The sequence below is a fragment of the Podarcis vaucheri genome (genome assembly GCF_965113315.1).
Source record: "Podarcis vaucheri genome assembly, chromosome: 5".
Classification (NCBI taxonomy): domain Eukaryota; kingdom Metazoa; phylum Chordata; class Lepidosauria; order Squamata; family Lacertidae; genus Podarcis; species Podarcis vaucheri.
This window is the reverse complement of record NC_138763.1, coordinates 41626522-41644459: the sequence shown is the minus strand read 5'-3', so window position 1 is coordinate 41644459 and position 17938 is coordinate 41626522. Positions and strand designations below refer to the sequence as shown.

The 17938-nt window shown below is 44.0% G+C and overlaps 1 protein-coding gene across 3 annotated transcripts in view; it reads right to left on the bottom strand.

Moving 5' to 3' along the window:
• GIGYF2 (GRB10 interacting GYF protein 2) overlaps positions 1-16933 on the bottom strand; it is a 75485-nt gene extending 58552 nt beyond the window's left edge. For all 3 annotated transcript variants that reach the window (XM_082221705.1, XM_082221706.1, XM_082221707.1), the window contains exons 1-2: positions 16820-16933; positions 3191-3251 (exon numbers count right to left, since the gene is read on the bottom strand). In XM_082221705.1, coding sequence (XP_082077831.1) covers positions 3191-3231 — 41 coding nt within the window. In that variant the 5' untranslated portion in view covers positions 3232-3251; positions 16820-16933. The remainder of the gene's footprint in view (positions 1-3190; positions 3252-16819) is intronic.
• Positions 16934-17938: the final 1005 nt, after the last annotated feature.

The window sequence follows — 17938 nt, the reverse complement described above, 5'->3', positions numbered from 1 at the left end:
TCATTGGTTTGCTGCCACCATGTGGTAGCACTTTTCATGACATTTAAATAAACATCACTTGTGAATAACCTTCCACTTTTATATGAACCAAGAATCTGAAAAAATAAGTACTATATAATGGATATGAAAGGTATCAAAACAATACTTTCTGAAACTCTAAAGCAGAGGTAAGGAACCTCAGGTCCAGGAGCCAGCTATAGCCCTCCAGACCACCATGTCTTCCCAGGACACACACACCTTCACCCTTTACTTGTCCTGCTCCACACTCTCAACTGCCTTAAACTGTGATGACTCTTCTTGCTTGCTTACCTAAATGGAGGATGGGGAGATGTGCATGTAGGAACCTCTGATTTTTGTGTGGCTGGAATGTAGCCTACCGGACAAAGGCCAGACTCATCTTTATAGTTTCTAGCTGAAAGCTGCCCACAAAGTAATGTGGCCCTCAGGTAGACCCCAATCCTGCTCAAAATTAATGTGCCAAAAAGTTACTAAAGATTTTTAATTTAACTACCGGTAATTGCTATTCTCCATTTTGCTACCAAATGGTTTTTAATGTGCGGTTAAAAACAAGAGCACACGTTAAAAATTATCTATTAGACAGATAGGAAAAAAGAAGAGGATTTTCATAATATAATTTATTGAACAATGCCGTGCATTTGATATATGCCCATTAAAAGCTTATATATTGTTTTATATTGATTTGCTTCATACCTGGAATGCATTTATGGGAATCTAATGCCGAAACTACACATTACACATAGTTCTTCTAGGGCCTGTGGCTTATAAAATAAAACCAACTGAGGTTGCAGTCTGAAGCAGAGGGAAAATGGAACAAGAGACTTTTAACTCTTTCTATTTGTTCCATTTTCCCACCAAGAATTGTCCCTTAGATTACTTTTACGAGGGTGTAAGAAGTTTTTTTTTTCCAAAGTAGAAAATGAAACAAAGCAAAATGGTTAAGAAACCCCCTCATTAGTCTTCCACTTCACATTGCTACCTTCTCAGCTGTTCTAAATAAAAATAGAAAGGCATAAAATGCATAGAGGCCTCCAAGCACTTGGTGACTTTCTTACTTCCAAGTAAAAGCAAGAGTAGTGTTATAATGGTGAATTCACAGCAGCAGTTTTTGCTTTGTACCTTCTTTCTGACAAAAACTTCTGCTCAGCAGACTCTCCCACTGGTGGGAGGGGAAACAGGTGATTTGTGCCAATAGCCGCTTCTCTCTGCAGCCCCCTATGCTGCCCTCATCTGATTTTCATTGAAAAACATTTAAGACTAGGAAAGGAGGTTGGAAATTGTTTCAGAGGAGGGAGCAAGGAACGTGCATTCCCAAGATTACTTCCTGCTTTTCAAATCATGGTTTTCAAGAAGCAGGCATTATGTCTGCACCAGGCTAATATGCTTATTAGTAGCAGAAGGATGAGAATGAATGAAAATATCCTGTTGAGCTGTGAAGTATTAATCTTTTGAATAATGCAGTGTTTCCCAACCGGTGTTCCGCGGCACACTAGTGTGCCGCCAGACGTTGCCTAGTGTGCCGTGGGAGGGAGGCGGGCGAGTCGGGCGGCGAGACGCGGGGCGGCGGCGGCGAGCAGCGGCCGCCCAGCGCGGGGCTCTCGCCGTCTGCCTGCCTGGCTGCCTGCCTGACGCGCAAACCCCCGGCGCAGGCGCCCCGCTTGTTGACACGGGAGGGGAGGGGGGAGAGGAAACGCTGCTGGTGTCGCTGCTCCTCGGCGGCGGCTCCTCCTCTCAGCCCGCCCTGCCTATATTTGCACCAATCCCCGCCCACTAAAGCATTCGCGCCTCCCAATGGGAAGCCTTGCCGGGCGGCGGGTGCTGCTGCCTGAGAGTTCTGAAGCCACGCCCACTTTCCCAGAGACTGGCGGTTCTGAGGGATCCAGGGCAGGGCCGGCGCGCGCGCGCTTCTTGCTGCCCGGGCGCTTGCTCTAATCCCGCCTTCCCTGGGAGGGAGGGATGGCGGTGGCCGCGAGCGTCCGGGGTGGGGCGCGCGCTGGCTCTCCCTGGCGGCCCCCGTGCCTGGCGTTCTATCAGTGCGCCTCCTCTCTCTTTCCCCACCCATCCTCCACGTGCTGCGCTCTAACCCGGAGTTAGAAGCAAATTAGAACACGCCCCCCGTGTGTGGTGTGTTTTTTGTGCTGCTCCTCTTTTTTTAGGGCTTTTTGGCGGCTTTTGGGACGGCGTCGAGGGGTGGCCGCCTCAGCTGCCGCCGTCCCTGAGTCCCTCGCTCTGCTGCCTCCTCCCACCCCGGCAAGGGGGAGGGAAAAAACTTTCACTTTTGTGCGTCCCTCCCGGCGTGACGCTGACGGCACGGGGCGGGGCTTTAATGGTGGTGTGCCGCGAGATTTTTTTCCGGTAAACAGGTGTGCCGTTGCCCAAAAACGTTTGGGAAACACTGGAATAATGTACTGTTAAGTATGCACATTTGCACAAAAAATGCCATTAAAAATATAGTATATTAACTATGTACACTTTTCCTGCATGAAGGTATTTTATCCACAGGTAATTTTAATACCAACAGTATTTTTACTGTAAGGAATGGCAAACTTTACTTGAATAAGCAAAGGTGATCCTTATCCATTCTTTCCTGAACATCCATACTGGATGATGAGAACAAGTCTGAAGATGCTAAGTAACCACTGTGCAGTCAAAGCCATGGGCAATTTCTTTGTAACAACGTCTTACTTGAGTAAGGACATGTTTAGCCACACTTTCAACATAGAATGTACAACACAGTGGGAAGCTCACTCCAATAACGCATATACCCTGCATATCATTGTGACCCCGAAACTGTATATGGTTGCAAGGAAGAGTGACAATAAGCAGCAAAAATATTATAAGTATTTTCTGTCCGTGGTATCTCCTGGTGGGAAAGTAAGTAACTAACATCTATAGCCCTCAGTGCTCCTTTTAAATATTTCTCTCCCTTAGTATCATTCTGATTTATTCTAACTGAAATGTCCTCACAAAAGGGGATTTCTTCAACATTGTGACAACAGGCTCCTGCTTCTTAATTCAAGCCAGGCATATAATTAACCAGCTGTAATTAAAAAAAGCTAGTTCAACAACTCAAATATGCTTTCTCATTCACCATTTGAAGCAATGCATCCACAAGCCAACTTTTGTCAAACTCATTAGTGAAAAGTTCACACAAGTATTATAGGTAACTCACCACTCAGGCCCAAAGTTAAGCGTCTGGGTTTCTGCTGCCATTTTTTAAAAAAAGTTTTAACCTGAAAAAGAAATGCAAGAACATGAATCAGTAATCTTTTATCAACATATGATAAGCTAAACTTAGTTGTTCCAGTCCAGACATTCCCAACTGCATCAACATTTAGAGCTGATATTTTCCCTGATCAGGTGGGATAGGGAGCAGGGGGTGCCTGGAGTTGTTTCTCCCCATTCAGAGGGGAAAGAGGGGCTGTGCCCTGATAGAATCAGTGTTGGAAGTGATACCAAGGGTCATCTAGTCCAACCCCCTGCAATGCAGCAATCTCAGCAAAAGCATCTATGACAAAAGGCCATCCAACCTCTGCTTAAAAACCTTCAAAGGAGGACAGTCCACCACCTTCCAAGGGAGTCTGCTCTACTCAGATATGAGAAATCCTCCTCCACTTATAGGGCAGCAGAGTTGCTAGATTCTCCCACTAGCCCTATATCCACAGCAAGTTCCTGAAACACAGCTTGAGTAATCCACGTACAGAAACCACTTTTCATACACAGAACACCTCTCACTGGCCAAAGGCCAATCTTTCAACTTCTAATAAGCAATTAAAATTGTTATTTCAAAATAACTCTTAACAACTTCAGTAAAATCCTTTATTATTACCAGGGGTCCACAAATGTTGGCTTGCCTTACAAGTCAGATATAATTTGTGTTCACCACCTATGCACCCACTCCCGTGTGTGCCAGAGTACTTGGAGGAGGGGAGCGTCACATATCATGCTGGGCTTTGGAGAAGGCAGAAGCAGCAAGTCTCTCATCATATTTCTTCTTGTTTCAAAGCTCAGCAGCATGACATAAGAAAGTCTTCCCATGATTCAGAAGATGGAAGGCGGAATGAATGATGTTATTATATTGAAGAAGGGCCCTTGGCCTTGGCAAATGGATTTGTGGAGGCTTCAATATTACAAATAATATTCCTAAATAATTATATTTAGACATTATACATGGGTAACAAAAAGCCACTCATGAGGTTGCTCGCAACAAGAAATGCCTCCAGGCAACCATAAAGCGAAAGCGAAATAGAGTTCTTATTTCCTTCAAGCTATTTACATACTACAAATGACTAACATAAGAATAAGTGGGTGGCCAGCAACTTACAAGACAGACAGAATCAGTGTGATTATTTTTGCTTAAAGATAAAAGCTATGTTGTAAAACAAGCAACTAAGCATCTTCAGAGAGCTTTGGTTTTCGTAGGAAGCAACAATTCTCTATTAAACGCTACAATTTATTACACAGTATACAGTGCACTTCCCTGTTTTAAGTACAAAGATTATTAATCTGTTTTGCTCTCCTGACCACTGCACATCCTGCCTAGTAAAAAACTCTATTTCTCCATAATGTATGTGTCAGAGAAGGCTGCACATGATCTGGAGCATTGTCTGGGTGCAGTGATGGACTGGATGAGGGCCAATAATCTGAATTTGAACGATGGGAAGACAAAGGCACTTTGGGTTGCTAGCTCCATGACTGAGACTGGCCAGGTGCCTGTTCTGGATGGGGTTGCGTTCCTCTGAAAGAAGAGGCTCGGAGTTTGGGAGTGTGCCGCTAGATCCATCTTTGCCACTGGAAGCTCAGGTAGCCTGGGTGGCTAGGAGTGCCTTTTACCAGCTACAGTTGTGCATATAGTGTTGTGCACCAAATTTTATGGATCTCCTTTCCAGCTGAGGTCAGACAGACCTGCTTCCTTCTGAACCTCCAGTGCCTATTGAAGGCTATTTTATTCCAGCAGGCATTTAAACTGAATTTTGATTTTATAGTTTCAACTAGTGTATCCCTGTAAACTAATTTAAAGACAAATGTAGTTAACTGGTATAAAATAAAATATTTTGTTTTAGAATGTTTCCACATTTTGAACTTTAATTATAGAATCATAGAATTGTAAAGCTGGAAGGGATCCCGAGGGTCATCTAGTCCAACCCCTGCAATGCAATGACTTAAAGCTTGCCCAATGTGAAGAAACACATACAGTGGTGCCTCGCAAGACGAAATTAATCCGTTCCGCGAGTCTCTTTGTCTAGCGGTTTTTTCGTCTTGCGAAGCAACCCTATTAGCGGCTTAGCGCTATTAGCGGTTTAGCGGCTATTAGCGGATTAGCGGCTAAAAGGCTATTAGCGGCTTAGAAAAAGGGGGGGAAAGCGGGAAAAAATCGGAACACTCGCAAGACGTTTTCGTCTTGCAAAGCAAGCCCATAGGGAAAATCGTCTTGCGAAGCAGCTCAAAAACGGAAAACCCTTTCGTCTAGCGGGTTTTCCGTCTTGCGAGGCATTCGTCTTGCGGGGCACCACTGTATTGGGGTAGAGTCCACAGGAGTGTGACTGGAAATCTGCTGATGCTGTGGGGCATTCCCAGCTATCCTCTCCTATAGCAGCCTCTTGAATCTCTTGAGGAATTGCTTCCAGTGGTTGAGAGATGTTCTGGAAGGCATGAAATGTGACATAGGGGCTGCAGCAGGAGGGGGAAATCAGAAGAAATGTGGGGGCAGAAGTATGTTTTTATTTCTGCTAGTGACTCTCCGAACAGTAAATCTTTTCCTCAGACAGCATGTCCACCCAATCATGGCAACTTCAAACGATTGCTGTACTTACCCATATGAAAATAGTCACTACAAATCACTTGATATCTCATACTTTTCCCTTCCCTTCCCAAGGTAATTTTTCTTTGCCCGCATCCTTTTCAATTCATGCCTCCACCTGTTTCTTTTACTCCCTGCTTTTCAGGCAACTAACCATTCTGTCCTAGTTTCTTTAACAACCCTAACTCTTGGGCAGTACCCTGCCTGCCCAATAATCCTATCACAGCCACTTTTCTGGGAAGAGCATGCAGCCTATTTGTCCTTAGGCTTGGTGTCAGCTTTTCCCAGAGTTGTTGCCCTATTATTAGACCTTTCCTAAAACATCCTGTTTACTCTCTCCTCTTTTCCTTAAGTCTGTCTCTTCTACCTGTCCTTCCCTAATGTTCCCATTTCTCAGCCACTCTACTCATAAGCTTGATCTCCTAGGATCTCTTCTCATCCAACTTCACCTGGGCCTGTCTTATAATTCTTTTTGCCATTCAGGCTTGTGTGAGGCTTTAATCAAAGCCAAATGGAAAACTCTTTCACAGAAGCTTGACTGCAAACATTCTATCACTGACAGCTTTACAGTGGTACCTCTGGTGGTTCTGAAGGTCCGTTCTTAACCTGAAACCGTTCTTAACCTGAAGTGCACTTTTGCTAATGGGCCTCCTGCTGCCACGCAACTTCCTCTCGCATCCCGGGGCAAAGTCCGCTACCAGGAGCAACTACTTCTGGGTTAGCGGAGATCGTTACCCGAAGTGTTCGTAAGGAGGACGGTACATAACCAGAGGTTCCACTGTATTCCCTGAGTAGAAATGGCAACATCCATGAATATTTTATGATCTCATTATCTTCTCGAATCAATGACTATCAGGAGTTTTATACCCTGGCAACACATTTACAATATAGAAAGATGTTCCACTTCAGACAAAACATGCAATATTCAAAAGAAGAAAAAACAAGGGAAGTTAAAGAGCAGTAGAGATTATATAAAAATATAAAAAAATTGTCCAGTAGCACCCTAGAGACCAACTAAGTTTGTTCTTGGTATAAGCTTTCGTGTGCATGCACACTTCTTCAGATACACTGAAACAGAAGTCACCAGACCCTATATAAGGTGTATCTGAAGAAGTGTGCACGCACACGAAAGCTCATACCAAGAACCAACTTAGTTGGTCTCTAAGGTGCTACTGGACAATTTTTTAATTTATATATATATTTCGACTGCATCAGACCAACACGGCTACCTACCTGAGTAGAGAATATGTTTGCTCAGAAATGGAAGCTACTCTTCCACCAAACACAAAAGGCCACAACCATTCACAAGCAATAGGTTTATTTATGTATTATCAATTCAAGGAGCCTCTCCACAGAGATTCTTGTGCTGAGGGTGGAAGAGCATCTTCCATCTCATAATGGAAAAGAAAAGAAGCCAAATCTCACCAAAAGTGTTGGAAGTGCCTTTTACCCTTCTGTGGTAAGTAAGACCGTGATCATCAGACTGAGAAATCAGTGGCTGGTTGCTGCATAGACCAAAGCCAAAAGCTACCTGAAGGCTGCTAGCTCAGTAAGAAGGCAGGGCACCATAGCTTAGCACCATGGCTGGTGAGGCAGATGCCACCACAGGACGCCTCCTGGATCTCAAGAGGTGCAGAGAAGGAGGCAGGAAGGTGAGCTGGAAAGCAAAGACTCAAACAAGGCTGGATCTATCACAGTGGGGAATGCAGCAGCTGCAGCCTGTTCATCCCCCCTACCATTGGGAGTCAGTTGCTACTTCGATCCCTCTTTTTCAGGAGAAATATCCAGGCAGTGAGAAAGTACTGCAGGATCAAGCAAGTAGCCCAGGCCCTAGCCTGATCTCACCCTGGGGGTGTCTCAACTAGGCAGGCAGGCAAAGCACATTGCTGACTTGTGCTTGGTCAGGCTCATTTTGCGGCAGAGGGTGTGCCACTGCTGAAGCCTTCACCAGTTCCTCCTCATCTTGTGCAGGGCCAGTTCACAGACCCTCTGGGATAACTCCACTAGGAACCACTGCTATAGAAAAAATATATTCAAATCAAATCAAAATTAAAAATGCACCATGGAACAGAAAAAGAGGCAAGGGGCTGCTGTATAATACTGGCTTTGCAAACATTCACACTAAGAAGAAAAATACATCAAAAACAGGAAGCATCCAAGGATGGTGTTTAAAGAGAAACCAAACTTACAGAAGCAAAAAGAAGGGAGGGGGGAAAGGAATTGGTTCCTCATTTATACACTGTGCCCAACGCATTTGGCCAAAAAAACTTTGGCCAAGGGCTTTTTGTTGTTGTTTTTGACCGAAACAATCTAAGTTTCTGTTGCACATAAACATTCACACCAAACAACTAAAATGACTTCTGTATCAAGAAGGATTAATTGAAACACAGTGATTTAAATCATGATTTTTAAAGGCCAATTTAAATGGCATTTCCCATCAACATTTCTTCATATATTGCCTAAACATTGCTATAAACATGATAACTAAAACATGTACATCTACAACTAAATAGGGTATTATTTACAATATTTCTTCGTTCTTAAAACCAAGCTTTGCATCTTTTTGTCATGCTGCTTCTGTTTGCACATAACAGTAAGCCGTGGTCTAAAAAAACCCATAGCCTACCACAGACATGAGACAACTCCAGCCTGTGGGCCAAATTAGGCCTACCACAGATCTTAATTTGGCCCACTGGGTCATTTCTCCCCAACTATGCCCTCCTGCCCCATAAGAATGATCATAGCAAACATACTATTATCCTTGAAATTATGAAAAGTACGTATGCTAATTGACCAGTCAAATATTGTCAACTGATCACATACCATTTGATTCTGGACAAATACTGTCAAAATTCCTTGCAAACATGAATGTCACCATGTAAGTAGCAGCACTTTTTTGTTTCACTTCATTATGGTGTTGTTTGTTACTTACTTCCTGCCTAGAAGCATAGCAAAGTTTCTGTCACAAGTCACCTGCGAAAACTATAGGCACCTTTAAACAAAATCAGGTCAGAAAGCAGACAGCAGTTGCAAAGGTCACCACTGCCTTGGATCATCTAGGACTCTATCTTGCATGCTTCGGGAACAATCTGCATATGATCTGTCCATTCTGTACAGGTTCTAGGGAGCCACTGGACTCCATTTTTTTGTAAATGTTTTATTGTTCCATGGTAACTTAACAAATTTGTTTTTGCAATTATTGTAAGCTATCTATGACTAAACTTAATTTTTAACAACATTATCTGGCAATATTTGACCAAATCTTCTTTGCCTTCTTAAATACCCAGTCCTAAAGAGTTACAGGGGGCGGAGGGGAGACACACACCTTGATTTTATAATACTAAAATTAAACTAATAAGCCAGAAAAGCACATTACATCATATTCTGCATATTTCCACCCTCATTGTTCAGCCCAGACACTGAGATCCTGCACCGAAGGCCTTCTGGTGGTTCCCTCACTGCGAGAAGTGAGGTTACAGGGAACCAGGCAGAGGGCCTTCTCGGTAGTGGCGCCTGCCCTGTGGAATGCCCTCCCATCAGATGTCAAGGTAATAAGCAACTATCCTACTTTTAGAAGGCAGCCCTATTTAGGGAAGTTTTAAATGTTTAATGCTGCATTGTGTTTTTAATATTCGACTGGGAGTTGCCCAGAGTGGCTAGGGAAACCCAGCCAGATGGGCAGGGTATAAATAATAAATTATTATTATTATTATTATTATTATTATTATTATTATTATTAACACTACTACTACAATATTTCTGAGAAGCACACGAATAGCCTTTAAGCCCCTAAAAAGCAGCCACAAAACATATACACAAATTTATCTAGAACATTATGTGCTAACCAAAGGAAAATAATTTATTTAGGGCAAGGAGTGATACAAGCAAAAACAAACAAACCATGGCTTCATGTTCACTAGAGATCACGGGTCATTAGGGAGAAGCAAACCACAATTTTGGGCTCGGACAGAAGAACAAGTCAAGACTCCCCATAACTGTTAAGTGACTTCAAAGAATTGTAATAATCCACACAAACACAAAACAGTGGTCCTTATGCATGAAAGTATCTCAAAGTTTCCAAACCAATAGTAAGCTTCTGTACTAGCTTTCATGTTAAAAAAACAAAGTAGAACTACATAACAGAATGACATAAGCACGTGGGAGAATAGCAACCACAGTGTTTCCTGGATGAGAAACATCCTTTATCAACCCATTTTCATCTGCCTTTAGACAAAGCTTCCCACTCCATAGTAGGGCAATACCTTTATTAAGACCAACCAAAATGTCACAAAATAGTGACTAAGCTTTCAATTCTGCAGAACTCTTCATCAGGCTATATGTTACTCAGATTGGCAGGGGCTGGGGGAGAGAGATTGAGGGAAAGTGAAAGCATGGTGGAATTTATTTGTTTGGAGGGTCACAGGGGAAATTTCAACCTGCTAATCCTCTCAAGACATTTACATTGTAGACCACTACATTTTATCACCTTAGTTGCAATAACTTTCAGCCATCAAAGGGGAAGATCTCAAATATTTACGCTCTTACAGTGGTACCTCTGGTTATGTACTTAATTCATTCTGGAGGTCCATTCTTAACCTGAAACTATTCTTAACCTAAAGCAGCACTTTAGCTAATGGGGCCTCCCGCTGCCGCGTGATTTCTGTTCTCAACCTGAAGCAAAGTTCTTAAGCTGAGGTATTATTTCTGGGTTAGTGGAGTCTGTAACCTAAAGCGTATGTACCCGAGGTACCACTGTATTTAGGCAAATGGAGTTCCAGAACAACCTTAGGTAATGCCTGCTCAGTGTACTGGATGCCAGAATGCAGCGTTACACAAAGGTTCAGTATTTAGTTATTTAACACTTATACAAAATCACTAAATAAGATTAGTGCAAGTTTTAGAGTGCACTATCCTCACTACACTGAAAACATATACAGCAGAGTGTTAACTAAGAATCCTATCTCTCTATCCAATTAAATGATTTGATGCCATGATCAAGAAGATGAGATTTAGAAGAATTAAGCTAAATCGAGCAGTGGTGGGCAAGCATGATGAGCTTTTAGAGAAGTTCACAACGGGGAACATGGGGTCTCAATCAATCAGGTAAACAGTCTAAAAGGAACTCTGGAAAAACACAGTGGCAGCTGTGATCAGTGAGGCCCAGTGTTAGTTACATACGAACTGAAGATTCAGTCTTTGGTAGCAGTTAAGCATGCTTTTGCGGCCCCAAGTCTTGAATGCTAATCTTAATATTTATTTCATAAAATTTATACTCTGCTTGATTTTTTAAAACCTCAAAGTGGCTTACAAAAAGTTAAAACAATAAAACTGAGGGAAAATTCTCAACCATACTTCAAAACATACAAACCTACTAAACCAAATTAAAATTACCTCAACTTTCTAAGCATCTGGATACCATGTCTAAACAAGAATGCTTTTAGAAGGCGCTGAAAAAACTACTGTGAAGACAAATACTTGTTCTCAATAGGTACTGAGTTCCAAAGTGGAGGTGCTGCCACACTAAACGATTGAGTTCTTACAAATATGGAACGGGTATTATGTGGCACCTGTAGTAGTGCCAATATGTGATCTATAATAAGTCATCCAGATTGGACTTCTCTTAAACTTTTCAGAAGCTACTAATACCACAGCCCAGTGCCTGATGGGTGTGGGGAGAAAGAACCAGTTTTGCAGCAACTGAGGTTTGCCAGCATGTTTCTGGACCCAATTAAGCAGCTGTCATTGGCTTGCAAAACTCATACAGAATGGGTCTATAAACCTTGAGCACATCTCTTTTTACACATATCCCAGGGTTCACAGAAAGGATCCTATAATTGCAAGAAATAAGTTAGCAGCACAACAGAAAAGTGCTTGTCTGTGTTCATCCCAAGGCCCTGGAATTCCCTATGGATAAAGTATATACAAATACCCATCCATGCCTTTTTTCCAGAAATATCTCATGTTTTGTCAGACATTAAGAGGCAGAAGTTTAACTGCTGCTGATCTTAATTATCTATGACAATGCTAAACTTTCTGTGGATATTATTATTACTACGACTATTGTTGTTGTAGGTTGGGTCTTTTAAAAATCATTTTTATGCTTTTAACACTATACACTACGCTGATCACTGAAAAATGGAAAATCAATTTAGCAAGAAGGGTCATTCCATACCAAGTGGTCCAACTTCTTTACCTCACGACACCCAATTTTCTTAATATTTTGTACACTTGTTGAATGATCAAAACTAAGTTTAAATTTCAAACTTTCATTTTTTATTTCATCCTGTTTGTGAGTTATGAGGGTTTGAAATTTCAAAAAATTGACAATTTTGGCCTTGCCAGACTATACAAAAACCTTAAAAGCTCAGCCCAGAATGGAGATATGGCAAAACTAATAACACCAATCTCTTCAGAACATCATGGGCTTTAATATATGTCACATGATGGGTTTACTTTATATTATAAATTTAAGTTACAAAATTAAAAATTTGAAAAAATTGTATTATTTAATATTTCTAAGACCTACCTGCAAATTTTCATCTTGGAATCTCAATGGGATCATATTCTAAAAAAATATTTTGTACATACATGTCTGCCTTATTCAGTTCTATTTAGGATAAATGGGTCTTCTTGAGAGTAAAATATAACAGAATAAACTAGACTTCAAATTGTAATATCAGTTACTTAGAGCATTTTTAAAGGAAGTTATTCAATTAAAAGTTATCTGAAAAGCTAGTAAGGCTTTTCTTTTTAAAATGTGTTCCAATGCAGAGTGATAGCTTGATCACTCTTAGTTTTGATCGTTCAACAAGTGTACAAAATAGTAAGAAAATTGGATGACATGAGGTAAAAAAATTGGCTCACTTGATATGGAATGACCCAGAAGTTCACTAAGTGAAGTAAAACTACAACAACAGCATCCCAGATGTGAAGTCAATAGCACTTAGCAGGAGAGTTGGTGTGGTCAGGGCTGCATGAGCACACACAGTGGGGAATGCCACACTGGTTCCACCAGTGCACCCACACAGCCCCAAGCTCACCATCCCATCCCATCTCCCTTGCAGGCTATTGCTATAGATCCACCTTGCTGGGCAAGCCACTCCTGAAATTCAGTAAAGAAGTAAATGTTAATTCTCAGTCCATATTATCTCAAAGTAACCTGACAAGACAAAATCCATGAAATATAATCTTCCACATGGAGTTCCTAAACAATGAAGAACTGGACATTTAAACAAACTGCCCAGCGAGCCAACCAGTCAAGTAACAGTTGCTCTGGCAAGGATAACTTCAAAATGTGGTTATTGATCTAGGCTTTTTAAAGATAAACTATAGTTAAACAAGTGCTTTTTTTCTTAGAAAAAAGGGTGCTGGTACTCACCATGATCCCCCCTTTTCTCTCTCTCACACACACACTCTCCTGTCACCCCACAGTTAATTAAAGCTCCACTTTGTGCACACCCTTCTTCAACCTCCCCCCCACACCTTGCCCAGTCCACTCGTCACACCCACCCTCCCATTTCTCATTCTCCTCCCAGCCACACCATCCACACTCACCCCTACAGCTTGTCCCACATCTAGGGGGAGAGTGTGCAAGGGGGAATGGTGCAACCTGTTGACTGAGAGCAGAAATACAACCCCAAACAAGGGCCTCCTTTCCTTGCCACCACCTCAGCCTCCTGCTTTTCACAACCCCCTTTTAGTCATGGTTGCTTGCTTGGTCTCACTACCCTCCATTTACCTTACTGCAAGGTTGGGGGGGGGGGAGGTGCCGGTACTGTGTACTGTTGAGTTCTGCCAGAAAAAAGCACTGGTTAAAACTAATCATAGCTCCTGACTTGAACAGAATGGCAAATTGCATCTAGTATAAAACAAAGCCAAATGCTTCTAAACTGCTCCTTGCTGCCTTACTGCTACTTAGTACATAGTTTGGATACAAGTAGTTTCTGCTGTGTCCTGTCCTCACTAGCTTTAGGTTCAGAGGAAAAGGTTGCTAGCAGACCTCTCCTTTTGTATGTTCTTATATATGTGATTGTTCTTTCTTGTAAAAGTAAGAGCTCTCCTTGTAAGAGTAGCCTTCTGGTCTTTGAATCTGCTTGCTCAGAGGTGGGAACCTGTGGTCCTCCAGATTGTGATGGAATAGAATTATCATCATCATTGATAACTGGCTATGCTGGCTGAGGCCAATGTAGTCCAAAAACATATGAAGGGCCACAGGGTCCGCATCTCTTCCGGTAACTCATAATACAGTCGTACCTTGGAAGTAGAACAGAATCTGTTCTGGAAGTCCGTTCGACTTCCAAAACTTTTGGAAACTAAAGCACAACTTCTGATTGGCTGCAGGAAGCTCCAAAAATAGTTTGGAAACTGGAACAGTCACTTCTGGGTTTGCAGCGTTTGGGAGCCAAAACGTTCGAGAACTAAGCTATTCGAAAACTAAGGCAGTGTTTCCCAACCGGTGTTCCGCGGCACACTAGTGTACCGTGAGACGTTGGCTGGTGTGCCGTGGGAGGGAGGCGGGCGAGGCGGGCGGTGAGAGGCGGCGGCGGCGAGGATCCGCGTCGAGCCGGGGGCGGCTCCGCGGTGGTGGTGCCGAGGTTTCTCTCTCCATTCTCCCCTCACACACACACACAGGAAATAACACAGGATCAGCTGACAGGACCCAGCCAATGGGGCGGCGGCGGGGCAGCGCGTGCAAAAGGGAGGAGCGCGAGACAGCGGACGAGGAGGAGGCCGGCATGTCCGGGCAGCAGCAACAACAGCAGCAGCAGCAATTCCTGGCGACGGCTCCTCAAGCCCCGGGCAACCCTACTCCCTCACCGGCCTCGGCCGCCCTCCTGCTCCACCCGCCGCCGCCTCCCCCGCCGCCGCCGGCCACCTCGGCCCGCTATCGCCGCCGCCACCACAACAGCCGCCGCCGCCTCAGCTGCCGCCGTCCCTCAGTCCCTCGCTCTGCTGCCTCCTCCCCCCCCCACCCCAAAGCTTGGAGGTTCCCCGGCAAGGGGGAGGGAAAAAAATTGAAAACTTTCACTTTCATGCGTCCCTCCCAGCGTGACGCTGCACGCTGACGTCACGGGGCTGTAATGGTGGTGTGCCGCGAGATTTTTTTCATTAAACAGGTGTGCCGTTGCCCAAAAAAGGTTGGGAAACACTGAACTAAGGTACTACTGTATCGCCATGCTTGCCTCACTTCTGCTTCCCATACAGACATGTTGATGCTCATCATTTGCATCTGGCCACAAACTTGTTTGTCTACCTGATTGGTTTTCTTGGTCCTAATTTTATTGTGCCTCTTGACCATTCTCCCTACAGCCAGTCCTGCAAAGTCTCTGTGCAACAGCTCCTGTAAGCTCATCAGCAAACACAATTATATTAATCATACTGCTATAAATAATGCAAAGGCCATTTATTAGACTAGTATTTTCTTCAGATCAGGTTATAACCACAAAGTGGCTCACTATCCTGAATAAGCTTCAGAAAACAAATCTGCCTTGCCTGTGTCTACTTTTATATTATTTGCTTGGTTTATAATATCCAGAGATGACCAGCTCCATCTTTAATGGCAATCACCTTGAATGTCCAACAGTTGAACGTGAAGTAAGAAAATCTGTAAGAGCACTGTTTTTGTGCAACTCTGAAACATATTATCAGCTAAATAAAAAAACCCCAAGATTAACAGTGATACAGTGATTCCAGTTTTTTAAAAAAAATCAAACTGATGGGAAGTGTAGTGGAAATGGATCTCTTCTGAGGAGATCTCTTAAGAGTCACTAAAAAAAACCAACTTCAGTGACAATTACAAAAAGTAATTTTGCAAACTAGTATCCCTGGAAATAAGGTTGCAAACACAAGACTTACCCTAGTAACCCATTTGCTAAGGGCTAGTAGTAAAATATTTCTGGTCAATTAAGAAATTGTTCTGCTATACCATGTGTTATTTTCCAACTGTAAGTAAACTAGCAATTATATGAACTGATGTATCATTTGTTCATAACTATCTTCCAGGTTGCTTGTGGGCTTCTTACAGGCATCTGGTTAGCCACTGTGAGAAAAGAATGACGAATCAGACAGGCCTTTAGTCTGAAGCACTAGAGCTCATATTTTTATGCACAAATCTCAATACAACTTCACAGAGAGAATGAATAGTAAGAGAATATTCAAATTAACAGATTGCTATCATGCTGTCCAGAACAGTTTGTTACTTGAGAAATGACCAATATATGCTTAACCAGAGTTTCTGCATCTTCTACACCCCCTTGTATTTAGTGGAAGTACGTGTCATTTCTAGTGGCCAGTATATACCTTCACTGTCTTAAATCTCAGGAGTCACCAGATATTATCAGCTTCACTTCAAACACCACTATCACCCCCACAGCTTTCCCCCAAAGTACACACAACCCTCCATTTGTAAAGCCCTCGTCATGAGTGCCGGTATAATGTTCAACTAACCGGCTCATTAGGCAACAGCTGCTGGAGCCTTCCTTCCCCCTTGGCGTTGACAAGTCATGGCCATGGAGTAGGAAAGTCTCTTTCTACAGAACGAGTTGAAATGGTCGCAGGGGGAAGCACACAGGGACTGGGAATAACTGCACGTTCCTCTGTAGCTGCCAGCCAAGGAGTAAGTCCGTATCACCCGCCCACCCGGACCCAGCAGTTCCTGCCAATATGCCGCATGGAGAAGGAAAGGCCCACAGCTGTCTTGTGTCAGGTCTGAGCCAAGGCAGCTCCTAAACCCTCAGAACTTCCTCCCACCCGCCCAGGCACGGCAAACGCCACAGCTAAGGAACCCCGACGCCACGCTCAAGCCCGTTTCCCCTCGCCTGCCATGCGCTTCTCCGGACACGAGACATACGGGAGACCGGTGCTCGGCGAGAGGCCTGGGCGTGTTCGCGCGGAAGGGCCGCGACAGAGGGGCAGCCGCTTGGACCTGAGGGGAAAGCGGGAACTCAGCGAGGGGGTCGCGCCTGAAAGGGAGGGCGCAGGACGGCCAGGGGGTCGGTTTACCTGAGGTCGCGGACGGAGAGCCTCTCGGATCCAAAACCTATCCTCAGCACCGACAACACAAGATGGCTGCCGCGCCGCCACGCAAGGTCATGTGACCTCGCTGCCGTGACTCCGCCCCCTTCCTTCCCCGCAAGCCGCGGACCGAGGAACCCGGAGAAATCGCGCTCTCGAACGCGGGCGCCAACGGCGGCTCCGTGAGCGGAAGCCGCGCTCCCTCGTCTCGGTCTTCTCGGAACGGTGGAGGCGCCTGAGAAACGGGCCCGTGGTCTCACTCTGTGGGACCTCCACAGGGATAGCTAGTGTCTGTGCGTCTGAGTGTTTTCCCTCACACACGGAAAAGGAGTTGCTCCCTCACGCAGAGTCACTAAAACACTCATTAAAAGAACCTCGACCGTCCACAATCGACTCTGAGGGAAGGAACCGAGCCTTGTTCTTGACAGTCCAGAAGGATCATTGGCGGGCAACGAAGAAGACACTTTGATCTGTTGTCACAGGGACACCACCAGCGCCGTGTTTCACTACACGACCAAACACGGGACGGTGTGCGTGTGTTTGTGTCAGTGCCCAGAATGGGATGCCAACCTGCGAGTTTCTTTAAAATTTCTGTGCCACTAGAGGGCATACAATGACAGGAGGAGGAGGAGGCAGAAAAGGGGCCAAAAGCCCTCCTAAATACTGTAGTCAAAGCACACTCCAGTTCAAGAAGCAGAGCGGAGCTTCCTTTCTGGGGCAAATACAGTCATTTTTGTCTATCTAAATTTCTGTCTTCCCCTTCTCTCAAAGGAGCACAGGGCAGCAAAGACAAAAGTGATAAAATAATACTTTTAAAAATGAAATGAAAACCATTTAAAACACCTAAACATATTTAAGAGTACCTAAATAAATGCAAAGCAACCACATTATCTGACAGCTAATAATTTTTAAGGTTACCAAGAATAGTGTCTTTCAGCCACCCAATGCCTGGCTGAGTAAGAATGCTTTAAAACCCCTCCTGAAAGTTAATAATGAGGGAGAGACACACCCACCACCAGGGAGGCTGTTCCATCAGCTGGAAGCCACTGATAAAGATAAACACAGGTGGAAAGAGTTAACCCCCTACCAACACACCCAGTATGGTGT